Genomic DNA, 26,734 nt, shown 5'->3' on the forward strand with positions numbered 1-26,734 from the left:
GACTGAGACCAGGACCAGGCCGTGATTGAGGCCGGGACTGAGGCCGGGACTGAGGCCGGGACTGAGGCCGGGACCGAGGCCGGGACCGAGGCCGGGACTGAGGCCGGGACCAGACCAGGATGAGACCGTGATTGAGACAGGGACTGAGACAGGGACCAAGACCTGGGACCAGACCGGGACTGAGACCAGGACCAGATCAGAACTGAGACTGGAACAAGACTGAGACCAGGACTGAAAACAGTTAAATCCTGTCTTAGTCCCGTCTTAGTCCGTATGTGCCGCAAAAGTCCGGCATCGCAGTTTAAGTCACGGAAACGGGAAATGGTTGTTTTTTTTTTTCCATTTTTCATTTAAACACAAAATCTAAACCTTTTTGGTTTTGGAGACAAATAATGAAGAAAACAGTTGTTTTTTTCGTTTTCTTATTTTTGGTTTTATATTTATTTTGTTACTTGTTTTTGCGACACATTTGACATTTTCACACTTTTGATTATTAAAATATTTGTGTTTCATATTCACTTTGGACAAGACGTGGTTTAACAAAGACTTTTAGTATCACAGCCACGATTTAGCATTTATTTTTTATTAAACTGTATCGAATCGTTTTGAAATATACCGTATTGAATTGAAAGTGCACAGTATCGAGATATGTATCGTATCGTATCATATTGTTTCAGGTGGCGTCCCCCATGAGAAAAGTTACTTAGTGCACATTTAACAACAGATAAGTGGTTCTCAAATAGTTAAGATCATTTCTAAAGCGTGTTTCTACAATCATTATGGCACTTATTTTTTACAATTCAACATTTTTGTACATTTTTTAGATGATTTCGGGTCTTTTCTTGACCCAGAGCCACTGTTTGGGAACCACTCCTCGTGCGTGTGATGGACAGTGTTGATGTTTGTGTATAAATGCATGAGTCTGTTCAGCTCAGCCGGTCACAGGCTGTAGATGCAGTTTGAGGAAAAAAAAAAACCCAGGCGTCAGAACCCGGTTTGGAGTTTGGATCCTCAGTCGTTGATGAGAGCGAGAATCATGCTGAAACACAGAGAAACAGGACATTAAATGAAGGTATACATGTTTAAAGATGAGGAATTATACTTCTGTGGGGTATTTATTCAGCTATATTCACTGAAAACATAGTAATAAATGTTTAAATAGTCTTAAGCTATATTCAGACTGCAGCCTGAAGTGACCCAAATCCGATTTTTTCTCCCCTATGCGACCTGTTTCTGATCTTTTAATGACAGTCTGAACGACACAGATCCGATTTTTTCAAATGTGACTGAGACCACTAGGATATGTGCTCCTAAAACCGATACATATCCGATCTTTTGACATTTGACTTCAGTCTGAACGGCCAGGTCACATTCATCCCACCTACACGTCACAAATGTACACAAACGTTCTTCTCGTCATACGAAAATTGTGTCTGAACTCTGTGTCAGTGAATCAGAGAAGCACAGAGCAATCACTCCACTCTTTGCTGCGACTCTGCACCCACACATTCCACAACGCCACGACCAAAAACCTCGTCCTTCTTCCTTCTCAAGCTCCTCCTTAAAACAAATAAGTTGTTCATGTTCTGGCTCCGGTACGACAGCAACTTTAAAATCTCCAGGTGCTCAATGCTGTGTCCATGTTTAGGCAACTTTCGTAAACACAGAGCACGCTCGCTGCGGTTGACGTCATCCTGTCTCCAGTGCACATGCGGGACACTTTTGGGCCGTTTAATAACATTTAACACTGGAGATCACATACAAGTCACATTTAATTGGAAATGTGAACGACCTCGTAAAAACATCGGATTTCACAAAAAAACTGAATTGAGCGTTAAGTCCTGCGGTCTGAACATAGCCTTTGTTTTTTGATGCTCCTTTAGCCACTCCCCCTTCAACACAATCAGCAAGCATCCCTCTGCACATCGTATCAGGTTTGTGAAGTTGTAGTGTTTTGTTTTGTGTCCTACTTTTGTATATTTATGAAAATTTGCCAAGCAGAAACAGCGTCATTCTGGTTTTGTAGATTTATGCACTGTTAACCATAAGGAGTGTTCAAATAATGCCCGGGAGACATCACAAGATTACTCAAACATGCAAAGAAATCATAAAACCTCTTCAGGCATGTTCTTCAGAAGGAACAACATCAGAACACGGTAGAAAGCTTCAAACACTTGATTTTGCATAATCCCCATCAGTTAATTCTGACAAGTCTGAACAAGGTTATTACAAAAATATTGCAGTTATTAATAAATTTCAAGGTAAAATAAAATTAAAACTAAAACACATTAGTTTCACTGCAAACATTTTACAGTATCAATTGCTTAGAATGGAAAATAAGACTTCCTTAAACATTTATTACTATACAAAAGTCAATTTTTTTTTACTTTTAAAGCATTAAATAGCCTTTTTTACTGTTTTATTGTAATATAATGTGATGTGCAGTGTTTCCCACAGACCCCAACAGTAATGCGCACCAGTTTACTCACACAAATTATGTTTGAGGAAGAAATGTATTTTAAGTTTCATGTTGAGAATGACTTAACAAAATTTGTGTTAAATCTTGAGGTTTTAAACTCAACCAATATTAACTTGTTCTTGTACATAACTTTTTTTTGGTAAAGCAAAATAAATAGTATAATGGAACAATTATATAATAATACAAATTAAATAAATTTAAAAAAGACTATAATTAGACATAAAATACTAAAGGTACAACAAGGCAACTAAATTAAATGTGATAAAATCTCTCTCTTTCTAGGCTAAGTCTAGGGGCAAGTGACATTAGCTGCATAAATTGTAAAGTAAAATTATTTAAACAAGAATCCACATCACTATTGTCTGAAGAATTAGTGAAGACCCCAAAGAGACGGGAAGTTTTGTTTTTGTACAAACCACATTAAAATTAATAAATAAATAATTGCTGCATTTGTGATTGGTCAACTGCAACATTAAACATTCGAATATAACTTATAATGTGATTTCTCCAATTTTCCCAGTCCTCTCCCTGTCCACTCCTGTCCTCTCTGTGTCCTCTCTGTGTCCACTCTCCCTGTCCACTCTCTGTCCACTCTCAACGTCCTCTCCCTATGTCCTCTCTCCCTGTCCTCTCTGTGTCCTCTCTGTGTCCACTCTCCCTGTCCACTCTCTGTCCACTCTCCACGTCCTCTCCCTATGTCCTCTCTCCCTGTCCTCTCCTGTCCTCTCTGTCCACTCTCCCTGTCCACTCTCCACGTCCTCTCCCTGTCCTCTCCCCGTCCTCTCCCCTTTCCTCTCCCCTTTCCTCTCCCCATCCACTTGTCCTCCCCTGTCCTCTCCCCGTCCTCTCCCCGTTCTCTCCTCATTCACTTGTCCTCTCCTGTCCTCTCCCTGTCCTCTCCCCCTTTCCTCTCCCCGTGTCCTCTCCCCTGTCCCCTCTCCGGCTGTAGAGTCTGTGTTGTACCTGTACAGGTAGATGAAGAAGCAGAGCAGGTGGTATCCCAGTTTGATCATGGCCTCCTTCATGTGAGACTTGAGCTGTCCGCGGTTGTGGATCTCTGTCGGGTCAAACACTCCCATGTTCCCCAGCGGCACTTTCATGTACCTGCAGACAAATATTTGGTCAACATTAAAACAATGACTTTACTTCAGTGCCCCGCCCCCCCCCGCGTGACTATAGATAGTATCATTTGTCTATAAAATTGTTATAAGTACACCTCTGCGTAACACTGCCACCTTATATGACGCCAACAACGCTCGCTGGTTTACTGAAGTAGCAGTCACAAAGCGGGATGATTGTCGGCAATATTCGGCACGTTTTCGCTGAAAAATCTCAAGCGGCTTATCAGAGTGATTGGGGTGTAATGTATTTAAGTGACGCCTTAATTTATTGGGCTTCATGCTGTCGGCTGCCAACATTTTTAGACACAGTAAGCACACCGGTCTTTCCTCGTCTCCCACCGTAGTCACAGTGAAGCCAAGCGCTACATACGCTTCGTCATATTTCCTCGTCTTAGCTTTCGGGAGATTTTCGTTTGTCTCTTTATCTCCGTCTCTCTCCACCTGTCTTCTCATCCCTGTTAAATATGTTTTCATGGTGTCACTTGAGGGTCTGCTACACTTCGTGTCTACACTTCATACTCAAACTCTGTGCTGTGTGCAAAGCGTGCATGCTCAGTGCAAACAAAACTCCTACACCACCGAGCGAATGCTCCCTGCGCACACTCTGCCAATGAGAGCGCCACTGCCCCCTAATGTAGTGGAAGTGCAATTGCACTTTATTCTAAAGGCCCGTTCAGACCAAAGCGTCAAAGCGTCCACTTTCTATGTAAAGTCTATGTGGACGCGCGACTAAAGCGTCCTGCGTTTTTGCGGCGCGTTTTCGGCATCAGCGCGGCGCGAATCTGGCGCCAGCGCAGCGCGTCTTCAGCGTTTAGGCGTCAGCGTCAAGAAGTTGAAAATGCTGAACTTTTCGCGTCAGACGCGCTGCGTCAACCAATCAGGGACGAGTATCCAGAGACGCAGCGACGTTATTATCAGGAAGAAAAACCCCAGAACCAGAACGAGAACCACAAACATGAGCGGAGAATAAATATATACGCCACAATCACCGAGCCGATCGCGAGGAATACACCAGGACCGGACCAGGACCAAACCAGGACTAGACCGAGACTAGACCGAGACTAGACCGAGACTAAACGAGGACTAGACCGGGACTAGACCGTGATTAGACCAGGACTAGACCGGGACTAGACCGGGACTAGACCGGGACCAGACCGGGACTAGACCGTGATTAGACCAGGACTAGACCGGGACTAGACCGTGATTAGACCAGGACCAGACCGGTATTAGACCAGGACTAGACTGGGACTAGACTGGGACTAGACCGGGACTAGACCGTGATTAGACCAGGACTAGACCGGGACTAGACCGTGATTAGACCAGGACCAGACCGGTATTAGACCAGGACTAGACCGGGACTGATCCAGTGTCATTAGTGGAGTATAAATATATATACGCCCCAGTCGTCGATCCGATCTCCTCCGATGATGTTTTATGTCATAAAAACACTCAGTCTGGTCTGATATTGTTTCGGGAAAAGACCGGGACCGGGCTCTTGTTTCCAGGGCAACGGACGCGCGTCAAGTATTTTTGTCCCGTTCGTCCACGGCGTCAAAGATGCGCGTCGGGGGCGTCTAAACTCAAATGCAAAGGCTCCAAATAGAGGCGTCAAGGCGTTTTTTGACGCTTTGATGTGAACGGCCCTTAAGACAGTAAAAAAAATCAAAATAAAAAAATAAAAAAGCCTGCTCCCCGAGGTCAAACGCGCCCCCCTTGACGGAGCCTCGCGCCCCCCCAGGGGGGCGCGCCCCACTATTTGAGAAGCACTGCTTTACTTTGACGTGATGAAGTGTTAGTTAGTCATATTGGTTATTTTTATGTATTTATTTTTATTACATTCGTGGGTCTAGTTCTAGTTTAGTCCTATATAATTTATGTCTTGTTAATACCAATCTCTTGCTTTTTTATTTCTACTTATTTAGAAGTTTACTACCATTTTTAAAATATTTTTTACTCTGTGTTATTGTAATATATTGTGATGTGTGAGCTAGAGCCCGACCGATATATCGGTTGGCCGATATGAACAACCGGGAGCATATCGGCTATCGGCCGATATACTTGCTGATAGCGACCGATATTTCGCTATTTCCCGTGGGAATGTTATACCTCATTATAAATCTTACACTCTCTACATTATGTTCATTTAATCCAATTAACAGACAGATAAATGTTCAAATATGTGGCTCCGCATCAGTATTTATCTGTGGAGTCATTTGTGTGTGTCCGTACTGTCCCTGAACACACCCCCAGTGTCACGTGCTCATGTTTACACCCGCAGACACAGATCCATGTGCGCAACACTTAGATTATTTTCTTTTTACGGACAATCGGTTTGAGTCTGGATTAAAAGGACATTTATTAGTGCAGACTTGTGATGTGAGGAGGAGCCTGTGTGAGCGGTGAGTGTTGGAAATATGTCGACTTTGAAGCTAGTTTTGATCATTTGTTTATAGGTTAGCGATTAGCTGCTGTAGCTCTCACACATGAACAGGCTGTTTTCTATTGGTCTATTGTAAAGTGACTATATTGGCCGTATATTTGTTACTGGACCTGCATTGATATGTAAATGAGCTGTGAATAGACGTGTGAACGATGAAATTTGCGCATATAATTAATTACCGCGGTGCGCAGCATTTACGGCTAAAGGCTAATAGCGATTGTTTATTTACTCGTGACAGGTCGGTCGAGAACGAAACTGTTCTTAGATCCGGCTCTTTGAAGCGAACGAGGGGAGCCTGATCCTCATTGGGATTGGGAGTCATGTTTTCTCTTTCTCTCACTTTTTTTCTCTTCACGCCGTGTGCAGACTCTTGGTAGTTTGACAGCGGCAGCGGCTTAAAACGAAACTTTCAAAAATATGCGTGTGCATAGGAGAGAAAAAACGTGCATAAATATATTCAGGATAAAATAAATAAACCAGGACTAATCTTGGGGTCGAGAGAGGGAGAGAGATAGAGACCGAGTACCGACACTCAGTCCTGGTTAAGTTCTGGTTTAGTCCTGTTTTACACATGGTTTAGATCTGTTTTAGTCCTGGTTTAGTCTTTTTTCAGTCCTGGTTCAGTCCTGGTTTAGACCTGCTTTAGTCCTATGACATATCATGTAAAGAGGCAAAATAACAATAAATGTTGCCTAAATAAACCCAGTTTAAAAACCATCAGAGCCAAACCTAAGTTTTTTAAACAATTCAAGATTTACAGTGAATTTTCACATCACTAAATATATCGGCGATTATATCGGCTATCGGCAGCTCCAACTCTCAGTATATCGGTTTCATATCGGCAACAACAAAATCCATATCGGTCGGGCTCTAGTGTGAGCTACAAAGTCCAAGTAATTTCCGTTGTGGATCAATAAAGTCGGTCTAAGTCTAAGTATTGGGTTTAGTCCTGTATAAATGAAATAAAAACTAGGGGTGGGACATTAACATGTTATTTGCGATTAATTAATTACATAGAAAATAATGCATTAAAAATTATTAAAGCATTTTATCGCAATTTGCCAAACAACACACAATGTTTGTCAGTGCACCGTGTTGTTGTGGTACGCACATAATTCCGACTACAACAATCCATGAGCGTGGCATGAAAGTGCTCTGGTAAATTTCTATTTTAAGAACTACTTGATGGAAGTATTGACAAACATGTTGTTTATTACAAACTGTGCAGAGAAGAGTTTCATATCACAGAAGCACCTCAACCCTATGACACCAATTAAATGCAAACATGTGACAGCGAAAACAGACTGCTGGAGCTGCCGGTGGGAGCAGTTCTGGTCCGAGTAGAAACAGAGAAACAAACTCGAACAAATGACGGGCTTCAGGAAGAAAATGAGTAAGTGAGTAAGGCAAATATTGATGTGTGATTAATTGAGATTAAATAAAAGCCTGTGATTAATTTGATTAATGTTTTTAATCAAGTCCCACCCTTAATAAAAACATACATTGTTTAAATACCACCAGCTCTGTAGATTTTGTATCGCTGTTTGTTCTTGTTTGATGAGTTGTTATAGTAACTTTTTATAAATCTTATACACAACTGTTTCTTCACAGCTGCTCTAAAATACTTCAACTATTCGTTAGTGAATGAAGCTCAACTTTGGGTTTGAACACACGGCAGAGGATTATCAGATATAAGATACTAGTGATCAAAAAACTATATTATTAGAAAAATGTAAAATACTATGGAATATACTGCAGTTACATTTGTGATTTTACCTGTAAATATTCCAGACGGCCACTGGGAAGTTGAGCAAAAAAAATGAACCAGTGCAGAGACACCAACATCAGCATGGTGGACAGACACTGGCCGATCATCTCTGGGATCACCCACTGAAAAACAAGAATATACAATAAGAATAAACACCATACAATACAAAGGATAAATAATGTAGTATTAGGTTGTAGAGAATTTGACTCACTTTGTTGAGTTTGGAGCAGCAGGCTCTTGCATTGATATAATCACATTCAAGATCAGACAAAGTTATGATCTAAATATATGGTTAAGGACACAACAAAACTATAAAAATATCGAATGAAATGTGGTTTGTCACCTAAATTATGACACTGAAGTATGTAGATATAGAGTACATTTTAAGAGCTAAAAACACAACTAATTTCTAGGACTGAAGCAAAAAAAAAATTAGAAAAAGGTTCTTGGTTACTAAAGCAGATGTGAAATAAAGTGCGTACAAAAGGTTTAAATAATTAACAAATTTTGACTTAATTTGGTGGAATAATACCTGTTGCAATATAAATCATAGTTTTACACCAATCAAGAAGCAATTTGTGAAGAAAAGTTGGAAAAATATGTTCTATGTGAATTTTAGAACGTTCCAAATGGATGAGAACACACTGGGAAAACTCTGTCCAAAACGACAATTTACACTTAAACACATTTTTTTTAATATTTTAAACATTATTTCAACAAAATACAAGCATTTTCTTATATATTTGCTAGGTAACTGTAAGATTTATGTAAAGTAAAATTAAATTTGAAACCTAAAAAATGCTATACTGGGAATAAAAAAAAAAACTTTTAAGTAAAATATTAAATTTAATTATCTTAACTGTTTTAGTATAATTAGTAGTTTAACCTGTCATAGGTACTTCAAGCAAGAAGTGATTTTAAACTGTCCAGTCTCTCTATGTGTTCTTCTTCCTGCCATCTTTATAAAATAATAAGTTGACTAATAACAAACTTGGTTGATTAATTGACTAAACGACTACAGCCCGAGCTAGACATATGTTATTGGAGAAAGGTAAACTACTTGGGACAAATAAGAGTAAAAGTACTCTCCATAAAAGCAGTTAGTCCAAAACTCTGTGGCACGACTTTTAACAGGAACCAAAAAACGAGAACACATTACACCAGTTCTTGCGTCTTTGCTCTGGCTTCCTGTTCGTTTTAGAGATGGTTTTAAGATTTTATTGTTTTGTAAAGCTTTGAATGGACTGGCCTCATCCAGATTTACACCCCTGCGCTCGCTCTGAGGTCCGCGGACCAGCTCCAGCTCGTGGTCCCTAAAACGAGAATTAAAACCAGGAGGACAGGACCTTCTCTGTGGCCGCCCCCCCATGATCGAACAGCCTCCACAGTGGAGTGTTTAAAATCTCATTATAAGACACACTTTTACTCTCTGGCTTTTAACACCACAGGAGTTGTTTGGTTTTTTATTTACATTTACACTTATACGATTTTTTAGCTTTATGTATTTTAACACTTTTTTTTATTTATTATTGTTTTATTATGTTTTTTTTAATGAATTACTCTCTTTTATTTTCACTTTTATTGTCTTAGTTTGTGTGTGCAGCACTTCAGAAACTGTTATGTTTATAAAATTTGCAATATAAATAAAGAGAATTTGACTGAAATAAGGTAGACAGACTTCAGAGTAGGGGTGTGAAAAATAATGAAATATCTATATATCATATCATTTAATGTGATGATACAGTATCGATATCGTGGGCTGCTGTATCGATATATCGCGAAGAGTAATTTTTGGCATATTTTACTAAATTATTTTGCAACAGCTACAATTTTGTTGCTTGTTTAGTGGAAGGAAACTCATTTATGCAACACATTTGATATTTTCACTGTTTTGATGATTAAAACATTTGTGTTTCATAAGAACTTTGCACAAGAAGTGGTTTAACAAAGACTTTTAGTATCACTGACATGATTTAACCTTTATTTTTATTGAACCATATGAAATCGATTTGAAATATATCGTACCGAATCAAAAGTGCACTGTATTGAGGTATGAATCGTATCGGCAACTTCTTAATGATACCAGCCTGAACCGCGTGAGTTGTGTGATCCTGTGTCTTGCATTTAAATGTATCTTATACATTTTATAGTTAAATACATAAAGCCAAAAACTCTAACACTTTTTATTCATTTTTTTATTACTTACTCTGTTTATTATCTCTTTTATTGCCTTAATTTGCTTAGCCAGTACTTTGGAAACGGTTACGGTTATAAAACGTGCTCTATAAATAAAGTGAATTGGACTGAAACAACGTGGATAGACTTTAGAGTTCACAATGACAAGTTATTACAAATGATTAAACCTTAAAAATCACTTTTGGGATGAAAACAATGTGAAAAGCAGAGATTTTCCAAGACCAAAGAACATTTAAAACTCACATATTGTACTTATATAAACATCAAGCTATTACAAGTGACAATAATAGACCACTAAACCTCAGAAATGCAGAGAAAATCCAAAAACAAAGACGGTTTTCACTTTCTAATCCAGAACAAGTCATGACATTTACACAGACTTGACTTTATTATAAATCTCGTGATCGCTGTTACATTTTAATCCCGTGTTTTTGCTCTTACTGTTTTGCTTGATCACTTCGAAACTTTCTCCATTTACCTGCACCGATGTTAAATTTAGTTTTTAACCTAAACTTTGGCAGAATTTGACCACGCCTTGTCAGAAGTTGCTGCAGTTTAAAGCGGCTGCTAACTACGCCGCGGCTAGTGCTAACGCGGCTAGCTCCGGATGCTAATTTCTATCCAAAACATGAGAATTAAAGCTGCTAATGACACAAACTTGATGCCGAATTGTGAGCACAAATCACAGCCATCATCGTAAGAAAAGGATACGAAATAGACCGCAAGAAAAATGAGCGCACAGCAGTCCACCAGAGACAGAATGAACACGGCCGCCTCCATGTTTGGGACCGGGCTTCTTCTACGGTCGCTTCTGCAGTGTTTGGTGTAAACAAAGAGCGCTGCGTGAATGTGTCGCCCCTCACTGGACAAAACCGGGAGTGTCTGTGTTTTTGGGTTACGCTCAGATCTAAAATCTCCACCACTCCATGATTCTGTCCCATATATACAGTGTTGGGGAGTAACAGATTACATGTACCGGAGTTACGTAATCAGAGTACAAATTATGAGTAACTGTATTCAGTTACAGTTACTGTTTCAGTGAGTGGTAATTGGATTACAGTTACTTTGGTTGAAATAAATGGATTACATGGTGATATTTTCCTGTTTTCACATTTTGGGCTAAACCAGGACTAAAACCAGAACTAAACCAGGACTAATCCAGGACTAAACTAGGACTAAACCAGGACCAATACCAGGACTAAACCAGGACTAATACCAGGACTAAACTAGGACTAATCCAGGACTAATATCAGGACTAAACTAGGACTAAACCAGGAATAAACCAGGACTAATATCAGGACTAAACCAGGACTAAAACTAGGACTAAACCAGGACTAAACCAGAACTAAACTACGACTAAAACCAGGACTAAACCAGGACTAATACCAGGACTAAACCAGAACTAAACCAGAAATAAATTAGGACTAAAACCAGATCTAAACTAGGACTAAAACCGGGTCTAAAACCAGGACTAAACAATATGACACCTAACAGTAGGTGGACATAATTTAAGGCAGCAGTGATCTCATATAGAAATCATTTCTCTGTTAATAGAAGCAGACAAAACGTTTCATGTTAAAACTATTAAATAAAATAAAAATAAAAAATAAATTAAAGCCCCTCTTGGCGATGGTGGTGCACCGTTTGTAAATGGTCACATTTTTCTATAACGCCTTTCCACCTTCAAAGCGCTTTACAACAAGGAACCACTCACCCATTCACACACACATTCACACATGGGTTAAGTGTCTTGCCCAAGGACACAACAACAGCATTCATCTGTGGGAGCTGGCACCACCACACCAGTCAACCTGTGGGTTAGTCGATCTGACCGCTCAACCTGTAATGTTTATGTCGAGAGCTGGAATCGAACCACCAACCTTTAAATGTAATGAACTACTCACATTTGATATTCTGTGAGTTTGTTAAAAGAGACCTAAAATGTTTTAGTCATTTAAAAAATCTGTGTACATGTTGTATAAATTCAACTGAGGGGTCTAAATGTAATGTTTCTAAACACATTTGTCTGTCGTTCAAAAGGAAATTAAGAACATTGTTTATTTTATTAATTTCTTGTGGCAGGAACCTTCTGAGGAGGCCAAGAGGATCAAGGACGTAGTAGGGAGTACTATCTGTGACATAAAGGTGAGTTGTTGTACATCTGTATAGAGAATGGTATTAATGTATTCCTGTATCTCTCATTGTTTGTTAATGGATTTTTAGACTTAAGACTTAGACAGATTTTGAAATTACTTGGACACAGGAGTTCACACATCACAATATAATATAATAACAAAGAGTAAAAAAAAAAAAAGCTAATAAACTTCTAAATAAGTAGCAATAAAAAATAGTAAGAGATTGGTATCAGTAAGACATAAATTATATAAATGTATGTACAGTAAGTAAAAACAAATATCATATAATATAAACAGTATATCAGTTTTATTCAAGAAATCAAAAGGAAATTATCATATTTATATATAGAGTCTAGTTTGATTTAAGTATTAAAACTAATATTTGTGTCTGTATGTAATTTATTTGGAATTTATTATTACCATTTGTGTATTTTTTTTTTTACTTTTTGCTATTTTAATAAAAAATAAAAATGTGTGAGTCCAAATAATTTCCCTTGTTTGTCTAAATCTAAGTTTTAAGTCTAATTTGCTGCATTTCTTTGTATTATATGTGTCTACAAAGCCCCAGCTCAATACATGCCTTTTATATTTTTAACAGGTTTTATTTTCCTGACAGAGTCCATCGTGGTTACCCTTTCCACTTTTGCTTCTCACTCACACAAATATATGAATAAATACGACAAAAATAATAAAAATAACAAATAAAATGCATCACAATAAAACATAAACAAATAATAATGAATGTGGCACTAAAATTATTTAACAGGCAAGAATCTGCAGACGTCTCAGACAGAATATATGACGTTTTAATAGACAGCAGCATTCTTCAGATAAATAAATGCATTCACAAAACAATATTCAAAAGTGCAGAGCAGACATCCTGTTGAAACTTGTTGCATATTGTCACAGATTTTTATTTTATTTTTTTATAAATGCCCAGTTTGTGATGTCCGTGGTGGCAGTGGCAGTCCATTCACTCCCGCTCTGTGCATAGAAATATAAAACTTTTTTTTTTTAATGAATAAATCTCGTCTCATTGTAGGCACATCTTTAGCTCAGCCCAGGAAGGCGTGAAGCTCCTGCTCATCAAAGCCCAACTGCTTCAACAAACTGCAAAGAAAAGAGAAAGTCCAGGTCACGCTACGCAAAAAGATGAACAGTAAACAATGTATGGATAAAAAAATAAAGATAAACTGAGTAACTTTTCTGGTAGAGGGCCTGTTAACTGCTTGTCACCATGGAGATGTTATTATTTTGCCTAAAATGTCCTCCAGTGTTGAATTACATTTGTCTATTCATGGAGACAAGTCGTTAACACCACAAGGCAGAGGTGGGACCAAATCATCTCAATTACGTCTCAAGTCTTTGACCTCAAGTCCGAGTCAAGTCCCAAGTCAAATACAGTCAAGTCCAAGTCGAGTCTCGAGTCACTGGCCAATAAGTCCAAGTCAAGTCCAAGTCATCTGCTTCAAGCCATTTCAAGTCTTTAAACCAAAAAAATACCAAATATAGCTTAGATTTTTTGCAATTTATATGACTTTTAAGATAAATTGTACTTATAAAGTCATAGTATATTTATATATGAGTATTTATAGAGTATATAAGAGTTGAAGAAATGCAGATGTTTCCTTTTTAAATGTCCTGACAAGATCTTAGAGTGAATCAGTCAGAATACGGAACGAATTCAGATTTAAAAGTGCTTCTCAAGTCTTCTCAAGTCACAGGCCTCAAGTCAAGACCAAAGTTACTGACCTTCAAGTTCAAGTCGAGTCCCAAGTCTTAGTCCATTTTATCAAGTCTAGTCTCAAGTCCTAAAAATAGTGCCTTGAGTTCAAATCTGACTCGAGTCCAAGTCACGACTATGCCACAGGTCAGATCTGCTCACAGTAAGAATTCAGATTTTTTTTGTAGTTAAAAACACCTGTAATAAAATAAAAAACAGATAGATAAAATTGATGCCAAACTGTGGAACATTCCAGACAAAGCAATAACATCTTCAAAAGAAACAAGCAGGTGACAGAGCCTCACCATGAAAAGTTACACAATGCATCTTAAAAGCATTTATAAACTTATAGCAGTGAATAAAAAATAAACAGGATGCAAGAAATGCATTATGAAAGTTTGGAATAAGTTCAGAGCACTGCAAACATTTTAAACAACTAGTTATTTTTTTTCTTGTAAAAATCAGGTACAGCGTCTTTAACACAAACCAATTATATCCAGTTAATGTATTTATGAGTAAAAATGTGTTGTTCACTTGGCTGAATGTTAAATAACCACATACGTACTCTATAGTGATCTCAGTGAATGCGCTGGGGCCACAGATGCAGGCGAAACTTTTGGTCTCGTCTGGTTTGGAGACACTTTCTCTGAGCAAAGTCTCGCACACTCTGCCCCTCGCTCCACTCCAGCTCTCACACGGCTCCGACAAGACGTACTCCACCTCAAACCTGCACAAAACATTAAAATGCATTTACTATAACAACATGAAGCTCTTGAAGTAATAGTGATTAGTATTCATGGGGTGCTTTAGACTTAGTTTTGACATGGGATGGTCCTGGTTTAGTCCCGGTTTAGTGCAGCTTTCGTGGAGTGTTTCTAGTCAGCAGTGGTCAGTATTGATCAGAAGTGGTCATAATAAACAACAAAAATGATTCTCCACATAGTTATTTTTAGCCTATATCACATGCTTTGTTTTTTTTTGCTAAAAATGTCATGAAATATAAATATACGTACTAATTATACCTGGATTAAACTACTCAAACCCAGATCTGTATTGACTCGTGTACCTTTCATCTGTAGCTGCCAGTTCGTCCAGTTCCGTCCGCCACAAAATGTCTTCCTCTTTTCGATTAAAAAACAGAAGCTTTGTTTTCCTGCAAGCAGAAGAAAATATGATCATTTCTTAGTATAACATTCAAACTCTCTATCTAAATTATAGTTATTAATTAACTATAATAACAATATATAATAATGATTAACTATAATAGTCCTTGTGTCTTGTACGTTGCTCACCTGATAGTGTCGATGTCCCTCAGTGCGGCGTGGATGAGGCGGGCCATCGGCGTGAAGCCCGTTCCCGCGGCAACGAGGAACAGGTGAGTGACATCACGAAGGGGACGGAGGCTGAAGCTGCCCTCAGGACCACTCACACTGATGCTGTCCCCTGTGGGAGATTAGTTTTTTATTTTTATGCACACTTCATGTCACAATTTGTGGTGCAGGTTTTCAGTAGATTTTCTAGTTCAATAAATCGGAAAATGAAATGTGAAATGCGTCCAACAAATATAAGGTCATAGAAAATCTGTAATTGTAATCATATTGTACCGTATTTTCCACACTATTGGGCGCTCTGGATTATAAGGCGCACTGTCACTGAATGGTCTATTTTCAAACTTTTTTCACATATAAACCGCACTGGACTATAAGGCGCATTAAAGGAAACACAACAGTGTGATGGGTGAGTGGTTTTGTTTGTTTGTGGCATTCACGGTGACTCTGGGCTTTGTTCAGTTGTGGCGTGTAGGGAGGGTGCTGTCTGGGACCAACGGATTGTCGGCGTGTTCGCAGTGACTCAGTTGTTCAGTTGTGTCTAGAAGTGGCACATCGCGCTCGCTTTTTCAGTTCGTTCCTCCGTTCTGTTCCTCATCGGCATGGACTGATGAGTGTGGCCGCGAGTACGTTTCGCTGTGCGGTTGCTGTCTGCTCCGTGTGGCTTTGTAGTTTAGTGAAGTCGTGCTGGGACACCCGAGTAAATTCGTGTATAGGGCGCTCGATTGTGGGGCACACAGTCATTTTTTGACAGGGTTGGAGGCTTATGAGCATGAACTATAGTACGGAAAATACGGTAGTTTATCTGGTTCAATAAATCAGTAAATGAAATGTGAAATCCGGCCTACAAAAATAAGATCATGCAAACTGTGTAATTGTAATTATATTGCAATTAGTAATTTGATCCTCATCAGACCATAAGTCCTGGTTTAGTCCTGGTTTAATCTAAGTAATATTGCAATCTTGTGATAAGAATGACACTATCAGACCAATGGAGATATTAACCATAAATAGGTCCAAACGTTTACGGTGTGGCGGACATTACCTGGGTTCATCCGGTGCAGGTGAGGCGTGAACAGTCCGTCAGGATAGACTTTGATCATGAGGTAGAGATCTGAGTCTGGAGCTGAATCCTGAGGAGTCCAGAGGGTCCGGTCTACAGGAGTGTACGGCCGCACCACCTCTGCGTCTAAAGAGAGAGAGAGAGCACAAAAACAGGGTATACCCAGGTTTGACTACCCCAAATTTAAGAGTTTTTTAAGACCTTTTTAAGACCTTTTTAAGACCACTTAAATGAAAATTAAGACCAACATCGCACCCATTATGCAGGCGAAAAACACCAGATTCGATTCTAATAATGACCAACCAACTACAGCACTTTATGTAGAATCTAAGAGTCATTGTGGATTAAACCTACACTTCCCCATGATCCATCCAACGTCTTCCTCCACTCTACTGTTTGTTTACTCATTGCCGCCGGCGCCAGAAACCAAAGTATTGTTTGCGCAAACTCCAAATTAGACGTTCATTCACGTTACATAATTTCACGTTGTTGTTTTTTTTTCCTCCATCCTTTTAACATTGCCCTGCTCCCGGTTGTAAAAAATAGCCTAATGAAATTTAAGACCTTTGTGAAAAAAATAAGACTTGGGCAACATAATTTAAGACTTTTTAAGGCCTTAATTTAGGAACATGAAATTTAAGACCTTTTTAAGACTTTTAAGACCCTGCGGCTGCCCTGAAAATCGTATCGTAATAACGCGACGTGTTAATATTCTGTCCTCACCTTGAATGTGAGTTTTGAGGTAGACGTGTTTTCCCACAGGCACCTGCATCACGGTGCCTGGAGGCAGCTGCAGTCTGTAAATCTGTGTGTTGTGGTTCACTTCAGTCTGAGACACCAGCACACAGTCTCTGTAAAACACCGCTGGAACACAGAAAACATGATTTAGTACATTTGTGGCTAAACCATAAATACAGCTAAGAAGAGTAGGTACCACTGTGGGGCAGCAGTGGCTACAAAAGTATCTTAAAATGCACAAAATTGTTCTAAAAAATGTGCTTTGAGTGTCTGAAAAGGAGTTTTATCCAATGTATTACTATAATAATTATCATAATGATTTTGTAAACATCAATTAACATGGTTTATCTCTTCATCAATCAATAAACATTTTAATAACACAGATTTTAAGTCTCACCTCTGTCTTGTTTTCGTAGAAATGTGTTGTGCGACTCGAGCGGCTGACCGAGACTCGCCCATTTTCCGGCTGTTCGTTTGCGACACATGACCTGGATCTTTCCCACGGAGCAGGCGGTTTGAACTGACGACAAATAAGAAAACAAGTCAAACTGTGAAACTGTAATCAACAAGACTCGTGTGATTTAAAAATAACAAATCTGTTGGTTCAATTTATTGCCCATAACATTGTCAAACTGATTTAAAAAGTCGTAAGAAATGAATCGTACCTGAAACATTTTCCTCCACTTCCTCTGTGAGCCCTGAGAGAACAGAAGTGACAGTAAAGTGCGTGTAGCCAAAATTAAATGAAATATGAGTATGATAGTAGTTTTTTTATCTTTTGAAAGTAAAAATAAAAGAATATTTATCAAAGCTTAAAGTTTCCTGGTGGTTTTCAGATACTACACAGTTTTCCACATTGTATTCTCATAATAACAAACATCTACTAGTTCAAGGCAAACTTAAACAAAATTAAACTCACTTAAATTAATCATGTAGGACATTTTCTGCAGAAGAACCTCAATTCGTAACGTGCCCTCTCGGAGATCGACAACTGTGCAACCTGAGCTGGGAATCTAAAAAAACAACAACAACAAAAACATTTAGTACAAAATAAAATGTAAACACTGACATTAAACAGCTTTGTGTGTCACCTTTCTTTTGGCATAAACAACAAGATGAACTGTAGAATCTGTCTGGAACCAGTCGTACCTGAAGCAAAATCACAAAGATAAAATTATAATATGATTTAGAGTTAATAAATGACATTAAATTTAAAGAGGACGTGTTGTTCTTTGGTCTGTTATATAGTTATTCGTGACACTGTTGGATCATTTTGTTATATTTTGGACATTTTAAATTGCATAACTGGGTACACAATGCAGCTGAATCATACGTGTATGACTAATTAGAGCAGAGCAGTGGGTGTGTACTGGTTGTGGTGATGTCTTGAATACAGCATAAAGACAAAGATAAAGATAAAAAAAATATGCATGAATCTTAATACAACATCGAGAGAACTGAGAGGGGGAAACAACTATAAAATGGTTAAAAGCACAAAAAAGTCCCCAATTCTGCACAAAGTCTCCTTGAAACACACAAATTTAGGAATAGAAGCAAAGTCCTGCTCCGGGTCAGGTTTTGGGTTTCGCCTGCGGTCACTCAACAGACTTCCAGACCTCTCCCGAGAGTGAGTCCTGGTTCAGTTCTGGTTTAATCCTGGTCGAGCCCGTTTTAATCCTAGTTCAGTCCTGGTTTAGTCCTGGTACAATCTGGGAATCAGTCCTAGGTTAGTCCTAGGTTAATCCTGGCTTAGTCCTGGCTTAGTCCTGGCTTAGTCCTGGCTTAGTCCTGGCTTAGTCCTGCTTAGTCCTGGCTTAGTCCTGGCTTAGTCCTGGTTTAGTCCTGGTTTAGTCCGTGGCGTGAGCGGCGCAACAGTCCGGCATCTCGATCAATGTTTTTTCTGCTCAGTAAATAAATCCTGTGAAGTGATGACAGTCGAGTCGCGTCTGTGAATTTGTGTTCGTACTGAAGAAAGCAAAACCGTTTAATTTCATTTTGTGATTGTAATTCTCGAAGTCATAACTTTTCAATTCGTATTCTGATGGATGCTTGAGTTAGAAAGCTTTTAATCTGTGCATGATTTATCACGGGCGCGGGCGGGTAACGGGTGGAATGTTAACGGGTTTACGGGCGGGGTGTGGTGCTGATCTGCGTGGGAGCGGGTCTCTAAAAATGGACTTTTGCAGGACTCTGGTGTGAAGTTTGTTTATTTATCTATCAGGGACAAAAGAGGTAATATGTTTGCGCCAGATTATGCCAAAATTGCTCATTTCTACCAGGTTGATGTAAAAATGGGGCATAAAATACAATGTACAATACAAAGTAGAAGTATATTAATCCAATGACTCATCCAGTCAGTCAAATAAAGTAAAACCACTCCCAAGAACGTGAGACATCCACATCCACTATTTACACATATACATTCAGACAAGGCAGTTTAAGGTCAATGTATCACGGTGATTTTTTTCTGGAGGTCACAAACTACTAAGATATTGAAGAGATAATATGTGTATTTAATATAACAACGTGGTTCTTAAAAGTTCTGTAGTTATATATGTGTATTTTATAGGGCTGGGTATCATTACGAAGTTGCAGATATGATACATACCTCGATACAGTGCACTTTTGATTTGACACCATATATTTCAATAAAAATAATGACTAAATCATGTCAGTGATAATAAAAGTATTTCTTAAACCACTTCTTGTGCAAAGTTCATATGAAACACAAACATTTTAATCATCAAAACAGTGAAAATGTCAAATTTGTTGCGTAAACAAGTTTCCTTCCTCTAAACAAGCAACAAAACTGTAGCTGTTTAACAAAAACAGCTCTAACAAAATAATTTAGTAAAATATACCAAAAAAAAAACAATCTGGTGATATATCGATACAGCAGCCCATGATATGAATACTGTATCATTACATTAAACGATACGATATATTGATATTTAGATATTTTTGCATAGTATTAATACAAAAATTTAAAGGTTCTGTAGTTATGTGTATTCAAAATAAAATGTGGTTCTTAAAGGTTCTATAGTTATAAATGTGCATTTAATATAAAAATGTGGTTATTAAAAGGTTCTGTAGTTATATATGTGTATTTAACAGAGGTGGGACCAAATCACTGTTTTGCAAGTCTCAGGTCTTTGACCTCAAGTCCGACTCAAGTCCCAAGTCAAATACAGACAAGTCCAAGTCCGAGTTTCGAGTCACTGCCCCCATAAGTCCAAGTCTCGTCTCCTTTGAGCTTCAAGTCATTTCAAGTCTTTAAACCAAAGTACCAAATATAGCTTTGGTTTTTGGTTTTATATGATTTTTAAGATAAACTGTACTTATTTATACAATGAGTATTTATATAAGAGTTGTAGAAATGCAGTTTTTTTCCTTTTTAAACATCTTGACAAGATCTTAGTGTGAATCATTACAGTCAGAACAGAATGAATTAAGATTTAAAAGTGTGTAATATCAGTTACTTTGTCTTGTAGTCTGCACTGAAATGGAAGGATGTTTTTTTTGTAGTTGCCTCTGTTTTACTGTATATTACTTTATATTACTGTAGTACATTTGAGGATACAACATCACAGTACTTCAGTTACATCCAAAGTAACAAATAGAGAAGTTGGACATGTTAAAGTTTGTTCCTGTAAATTTCAGCCCCGCATGTAACAACTGTAAAGAGAAAAGTCTTTCCTAAAAAATTTTTTTTAGGAGAAGCATCGAGTTTTCTCAAGTCACAAGCCTAAAGTCCAAGTCAACTCTCAAGTCACAGGGCTCAAGTCCAAGTCGAGTCCTAAGTCTTTGTCCATTTCATCAAATCAAGTCTCAAGTCCTAAAAATGGTGACTCAAGTTTGACTCAAGTCCAAGTCACAATTTGCAAGTCCCCACCTCTGGTATTTAATATACAAAAACATGTTTCTTAAAGGTTCTGTAGTTATACAAATATCACACTGTAACTTTATTGTGACATCCTTAAATTTAATTATATTAAATCGTATCGTAATTACCGTGGCCGTCCGTCTTTCTCTGGGGGCGGAGCGACTGAGGTAGGTGGGGCGAGGGTGGTGGGTGCAGGAGGAGGGGCAATAACAGCTGCAAACAAAATAATAAAAATTAAACTAAATTCTAAACAATGAACCACAAATGCATTTAGGTTCTTTCTAAATACCATTATTCGCGATAACAGGTTTTGTGGACATTCTTCCCACCAGACACTCTTTCAACATGGACTCATAGTTCACCCACCGATGGACCTGGACACAAACATTCATCAGTAAAAATGATGAGTATTGGGTTTTATAGAGTTCCTGGGTGTTATGGAGACTTGCCTGGTCGAACAGGTCTGTGCCGTCGATGCCCGCTGCCCTCATCAACTCGTCCTCTCCTCCAGGGTGATAGTCCATGTACGGAGTAACGTTATACACCAAACCTGAAAACACAATCAACAGACTCATTCAATTTGGAATCAAAAGATAAAGTCTGCTGTTGTAGCTGATAATTGATATTTGTGATATACAAAGGTTTATAATCAAAGCAAGGCCCAGGAATTCAGAACTCAGATGAACTTTGAACACTTTTCCACCATAAGGTTCATAAATTCACTTTTCACTTGTTTAATGATTAATGACTAATTGCATTTTTCTTATAAATAAATAAATAAATGAATGAATGAATGAATTAATTAATCATTGCATTTATATAGCGCCTTTCGAGATACCCAAAGCGTTTTACCGTTCATTATTCTTTCACTCCACATTTGGTGGTGGTAAGCTACTACTGTAGCCACAGCTGCCCTGGGGCAGACTGACAGAAGCAAGGCTGCAAATCAGCGCCATCGGCCCCTCGGACCACCACCATCACTCACACACACACCACTTTCATACTAGGCAATGAGGGTGAAGTGTCTTGGACACAACAACAGTTTTTGCGACTGTTGCCCCCCTGTGCCACCTGATTTTCCCAGTGTCTCCCATCCAAGTACTAACCAGGCCCTGCTGAGCTTCTGAGATCTGACGGGATCAGGTTTTGACAAACCGGTATGGCCACAAATAAACACAATAAATAATACAATTTTTACCATAATTGCACTATTAATTCCATTTTAAGTCTTATAACTTACTTGACCATATTGGATCTTATATTATTCAGGATCTTTACCAAAGAGGTCTCGGCGTTAAAGTGTCCTCCAAAACCGGATTGATATTATTGGAATTAATAAAATAATTTACCTGTTTTTTTTTTGTTTGTTTTTTTATTTTGCTTAAAAATGGAAAGTTGGACAGGGGTCTTTAATTATCGAGCAACGAGGGCTCCAAGTTATCCTTCTTGAACAAAGGTTTGACCATGGCATTTGGTGTAGGAAATCAGTCTGTTTAAGAAGACATATCTGATACATACAGGAAAAATTGTAGTAGCAGTGGTGTAGTAGTAGTAGTAGTAGTGGTGGTGTAGTGGTGTAGTAGTAGTAAAACCAAGTAAAAATAGTAAAATAGTAATAATAAATAATGGCAAATGGCAAAATAGTAAAAACAAAAATTGGTCCCACACCAATATGGAAATTACTAGTAGCAATATAGCCATAATGTATGTATTCTCCACTTGTTAAAATGTCTATAAAGCAGAATTTCTTTATTTTATTTATACCAGCCAGTATGCTTGTATATAGAAAGTATAAATTAACCTTAAAAAGATTTTGTTTACATCCATCTGAACACTCTATCCTGAATTTTCCCTTATCATCATTTATCCATGCTCCTCTGTTCCTGAGAGATAAGCTCACCTCTGATGCAGGTCCAGCAGTCGTCTCTGGTGTTGTGCTTCTGCAGTTCTTCTGGAGTCACTTCTATGAGTCTCCCTCTCAAACCTGTCAGATCTTTGCCGCTTTTCGCAAATCGGATCCAGTCCATCAAACTGTGGCCCGGCTTCAAAGCAACCTGTCATAGGAAAGAACGAAAAGAGTTTGTCAGTGGGTTTGGTTCATGTTACGTCATAGCATGGTCCAAAAGTTTCAGATTGAGCTGGAGGACAAATTTTATGTCAGAAGAAGGACAAGTGGCAATCTTATGGTAGAGTTCTAAGTTTAAATTGACAAACTGCACATGTTCTTATTAATGATTAATATCTGTGTAATTTCTGAGCCTTAGCACATAAAGGAAAACCAGTTAATGAAGTCTCCTCCCTGACAGCTCAAATTAACTAAGAAGAAATTAGTTTAAGAATAAAAAAAAATGATCAGTAACTCAACTACAACTATACAACTATACAAAGATTCTTCAGGCCATGAGATGAACAATGGCAAGTTTGTGGACCTAATCCCAAACAAAATGACACATCTAATCAACATAAATTATGGAGTGTTTTGATCCAAGCATTACTGTCTAAATCAGACATGTCAAACTCAGGCCCAGGGGCCAAATTTGGCCCGCGATATAATTATACTTGGCCTGCGAGATCATATTAATTATATATTAGAGCTGCCCGCCGGCTACAGATAGACTACAGAGACATTATTTATTTAAAATGTTGTTATTATTTAATATTTTGCTTGTTCTGGATTCAGTGTTTAAACAAAACTATTATTAAACATTTATTTTAATAAGAAAAGGTTTAACGTTACATAACTCGAAAGAAGAGAAAACATGCAGATGTTGTTGAAATTTTTCATTAAATATTTAGTTTGGCCCACGCCTTAGTCCCAGTTTGTAATTTTGGCCTCTGTGAATTTGAGTTTGACACTCCTGGTCTAAATTATGGTAGTATAGAGCATTTCTAGATTTAGACTTAGATTTAGACAAACTTTATTGATCCACAAGGGAAAATATTTGGACACAGTAGCTCACACTTCACAATATAATATAATAACAAAGAGTAAAAAGTATAAATAGTAATAAATTCAAAATAAATTGCAAAAAAGAGCAAGAGACAGGTGTCAAATAAGGCATAATTACATAAAAGTAAACGTACAAGTCAAAATAAAATAGAAAAATAAGTAATAAAAAATATAAAATCTCATAGGAAAACAGCGCAACAATGATACATAATGATGATTTCTAACTTGATTTTGGTTTATTTTCATGCTTTTAAACACACAAACCATGGTCAGTGTCCCGTGTTGGGGAGTAACAGATTACATGTACCGGGGTTACGTAATCAGAGTACAAATTATGAGTAACTGTATTCAGTTACAGTTACTGTTTCAGTGAGTGGTAACTGGATTACAGTTACTTTGTTGAAATAAATGGATTACACGGCAGAATTTTCCTGTTTTCACATTTCGGGCTATATCCTCCATTTTTTTTCTTTTTTTGGGGGGGAAATTCCAATCATTGCTGGAAACTAAACTAGATTCTAAACCAGGACTAAAAACAGGTCTAAACTAGTTCTAAACTAGATCTAAACCAGGTCTAAACAGGTCTAAAACCAGGTCTAAACTAGATCTAAACCAGGACTAAAACCAGGTCTAAACTAGCTCTAAACCAGGTCTAAACTAGATCTAAACCAGATCTAAAACAGGTCTAAAACCAGGTCTGAACCAGGACTAAAACTCGATCTAAACTAGAGCTAAACCAGGTCGAAACCAGGTCTAAACCAGGACTAAACCCAGTTCTAAACTAGATCTAAACCAGGTCTAAACGAGATCTAAACCAGATCTAAAACAGGTCTATAACCAGGTCTAAACCAGGACTGAACCATCCTGGTCTTTGCTTCTCTACAGAAAATAAAGTAATCCAAAGTATTCAGATTACGTTACTCATTTTAAGTAATTTAATAGATTACGTTACAAACTACATTTTGAGGTATGTAATCTGTAATCTGTAGGGGAATACATTTTAAAAGTCACCTTCCCAACACGGTCAGTGTCTGTGGCTGCGTAACCCACCTTGTTCCTCCCGGTACCGGCGGATCCTCCCGGTGAAACCCGCTGCTGGGAGCTCGGAGCCGGGAAAGCCTGGGTCGGTATATTCAACATGTTGTGGACGTTTCTAAAACAGCTCCAATTCCGTATGAAATCTGTCAAAATAAACCCGAAATGACCATCAAAGCTCAAATTAAAGAGCGGTCTTCATCATGGCTTCCTGGTTTCAGTCGCTCCGTTTTGCTCGGGGTTATTTTGTGATGCATTTCTGTCAAAACTGCAATGTTGTTAGCGACGCGGCTAGGCTAAGCTAACAAAACATCACCGCGGATTAGCTCTAGTTGAATTTAACAACGATTTACGAAGTGTTATTAAGGTTTTTCTGTCTTAAATACACGACAGCTGGAGTTAGATCCTTATAACAGCGCGCATAGCTTCAGTATTGTGGTGTAATTCCGGCGCAATGCCTCATTTCGGAAGCGTCTCTGTTCTGTAAAAAACTACAAATGGGTCGCGTAAGGTGACGTGTGGGTTGCCAGATCGTGTAAGCAATTCTCCGCGTATTTTATTTATTTATTTTTATTATTAGTAGTATTATTTGTTTATATATTTAATTCATATTCAGTTTACACATTTAAAAAAAACATATAAGACTAAAATTATAGAGAAATATAGAGAAATACAATTAATCATATTTTACCCCATCGAACCTACAGATTAATTGTAACCCCCAATTATACTTATATATTTAAGTGTATTTATAACCAATAGGCATAAATATTAACATGTACAGGGTCAGTGTGTGTATGTGTGTGTGTGTGTGTATGTGTGTGTGTATGTGTATGTGTGTGTGTGTGTGTGTGTGTGTGTGTGTGTGTGTGTGTGTAGTGTGTGTGTGTGTGTGTGTGTGTGTGTATGTGTGTGTGTGTGTGTGTGTATGAACATCGACGTATATTGGATTGTGTTCTGTATTGTGTATGTGTATACTAAAAGATTCAGGGACATTTCCTTTTCCTGCTCTCATAAAAGAGGAGGGTTTTTTGTGTTGTTTTCGGTAAATAGTTCAGCCATCTTGTATCTATATGTTCTATATCTTAATAGGATTTGGCAAAATAAGTGTTAAACTTCAGCCTAAACCCCTTCAGTCTATAGAATAACCTTATTGATATGCATTAACTGCGTAATTTGTTTTTTGAGTTAAATCATTGTAATATGATATATGATTCTGTTAATTGATCAAAGAAAATACACTACTACTACTACTACTACTACTACTACTATTACTACTACTTCTACTACATATAGTGTAAAAACACATCAACAGTGTCACAACATGAAACACACAAGAAATGAATGAAAAGAAGCAAAAAGAAGAGTCGTCTTATGTTATTTGTCCCCTTTTCCCTTTTCAAGACAAAACATCAACACCGATTGTTACTTTAAAACATTTCAAGTCAGTACATTTCAGTTCAGGCACAATTATTAATCAATTGCAAACAAAAACCTTCACTATTATGCACAACAACTTAGTTTCCTTTTTCATACATACACATTGCATTAGATTTTATGTGTTTTTTACATGTCATTATTGTACTTGATTCTTTTATTTCTTTGTCAAGACGATTCTACAAATTAATTCCTTTCACAGCAATGCTTCACTTCATAACCTTGCTTTTGAATCTGGGTTTTTTTCAACATGTAGGTTCAAAATATTAAGTATTGGCCTACAGCAGATTTTCTTTTTCAAATGTATGGTCTACAAATTTAAATATATTCACATTATAATGTCAATGTGAAATTTATTTATAAAGCACATTTAAAACAACCAAAGGCAACCAAAGTTGTGTACAGTTAAATGTATACCTAAGACAATATAGTAGTAAA

General features: G+C 37.9%; 2 protein-coding genes across 2 annotated transcripts; both read right to left on the minus strand.

The window, feature by feature from the left end:
• Positions 1 to 452: 452 nt before the first annotated feature.
• cnih4 (cornichon family AMPA receptor auxiliary protein 4) lies at positions 453 to 10,802 on the minus strand. The gene is given in 6 exon segments (XM_020923689.2): positions 453 to 1,039; positions 3,443 to 3,583; positions 7,817 to 7,857; positions 7,859 to 7,930; positions 8,020 to 8,088; positions 10,716 to 10,802. Coding segments are annotated over 6 exon segments (420 nt in total). The 5' UTR covers positions 10,785 to 10,802; the 3' UTR covers positions 453 to 1,011.
• Positions 10,803 to 12,924: 2,122 nt separating this feature from the next.
• On the minus strand, positions 12,925 to 25,349 carry LOC110159120 (cytochrome b5 reductase 4). Its single transcript, XM_055164201.1, has 15 exons — positions 24,875 to 25,349; positions 22,775 to 22,928; positions 21,324 to 21,424; positions 21,164 to 21,248; positions 21,003 to 21,087; positions 18,083 to 18,140; positions 17,911 to 18,004; positions 17,657 to 17,689; positions 17,389 to 17,511; positions 16,977 to 17,117; positions 16,236 to 16,379; positions 15,155 to 15,305; positions 14,929 to 15,015; positions 14,428 to 14,589; positions 12,925 to 13,249 (listed from the first exon to the last, which is right to left on the minus strand). Exons 1-15 carry the CDS (start codon positions 24,962 to 24,964, stop codon positions 13,195 to 13,197), a joined length of 1,563 nt encoding a protein of 520 aa, XP_055020176.1. The 5' UTR covers positions 24,965 to 25,349; the 3' UTR covers positions 12,925 to 13,194.
• Between the last annotated feature and the right edge of the window lie 1,385 nt (positions 25,350 to 26,734).

This window comes from Boleophthalmus pectinirostris, unplaced genomic scaffold, assembly GCF_026225935.1.
Source record: "Boleophthalmus pectinirostris isolate CB_2022bp ecotype Guang Dong unplaced genomic scaffold, ASM2622593v1 HiC_scaffold_6, whole genome shotgun sequence".
Taxonomy (NCBI): Eukaryota; Metazoa; Chordata; class Actinopteri; order Gobiiformes; family Gobiidae; genus Boleophthalmus; species Boleophthalmus pectinirostris.

Bases quoted from the DNA above. Each gene is read 5' to 3' on its own strand.
- LOC110159120 (XM_055164201.1), bottom strand. From the start codon at position 24,964: ATGTTGAATATACCGACCCAGGCTTTCCCGGCTCCGAGCTCCCAGCAG. The intron at 17,690-17,910 runs GTGAGTTTAATT...CTGTTCTCTCAG, and splicing joins GTCCTACATGATTAATTTAA to GGCTCACAGAGGAAGTGGAG. The intron at 16,380-16,976 runs GTGAGGACAGAA...CTCTCTCTTTAG, and splicing joins CCTCAAAACTCACATTCAAG to ACGCAGAGGTGGTGCGGCCG.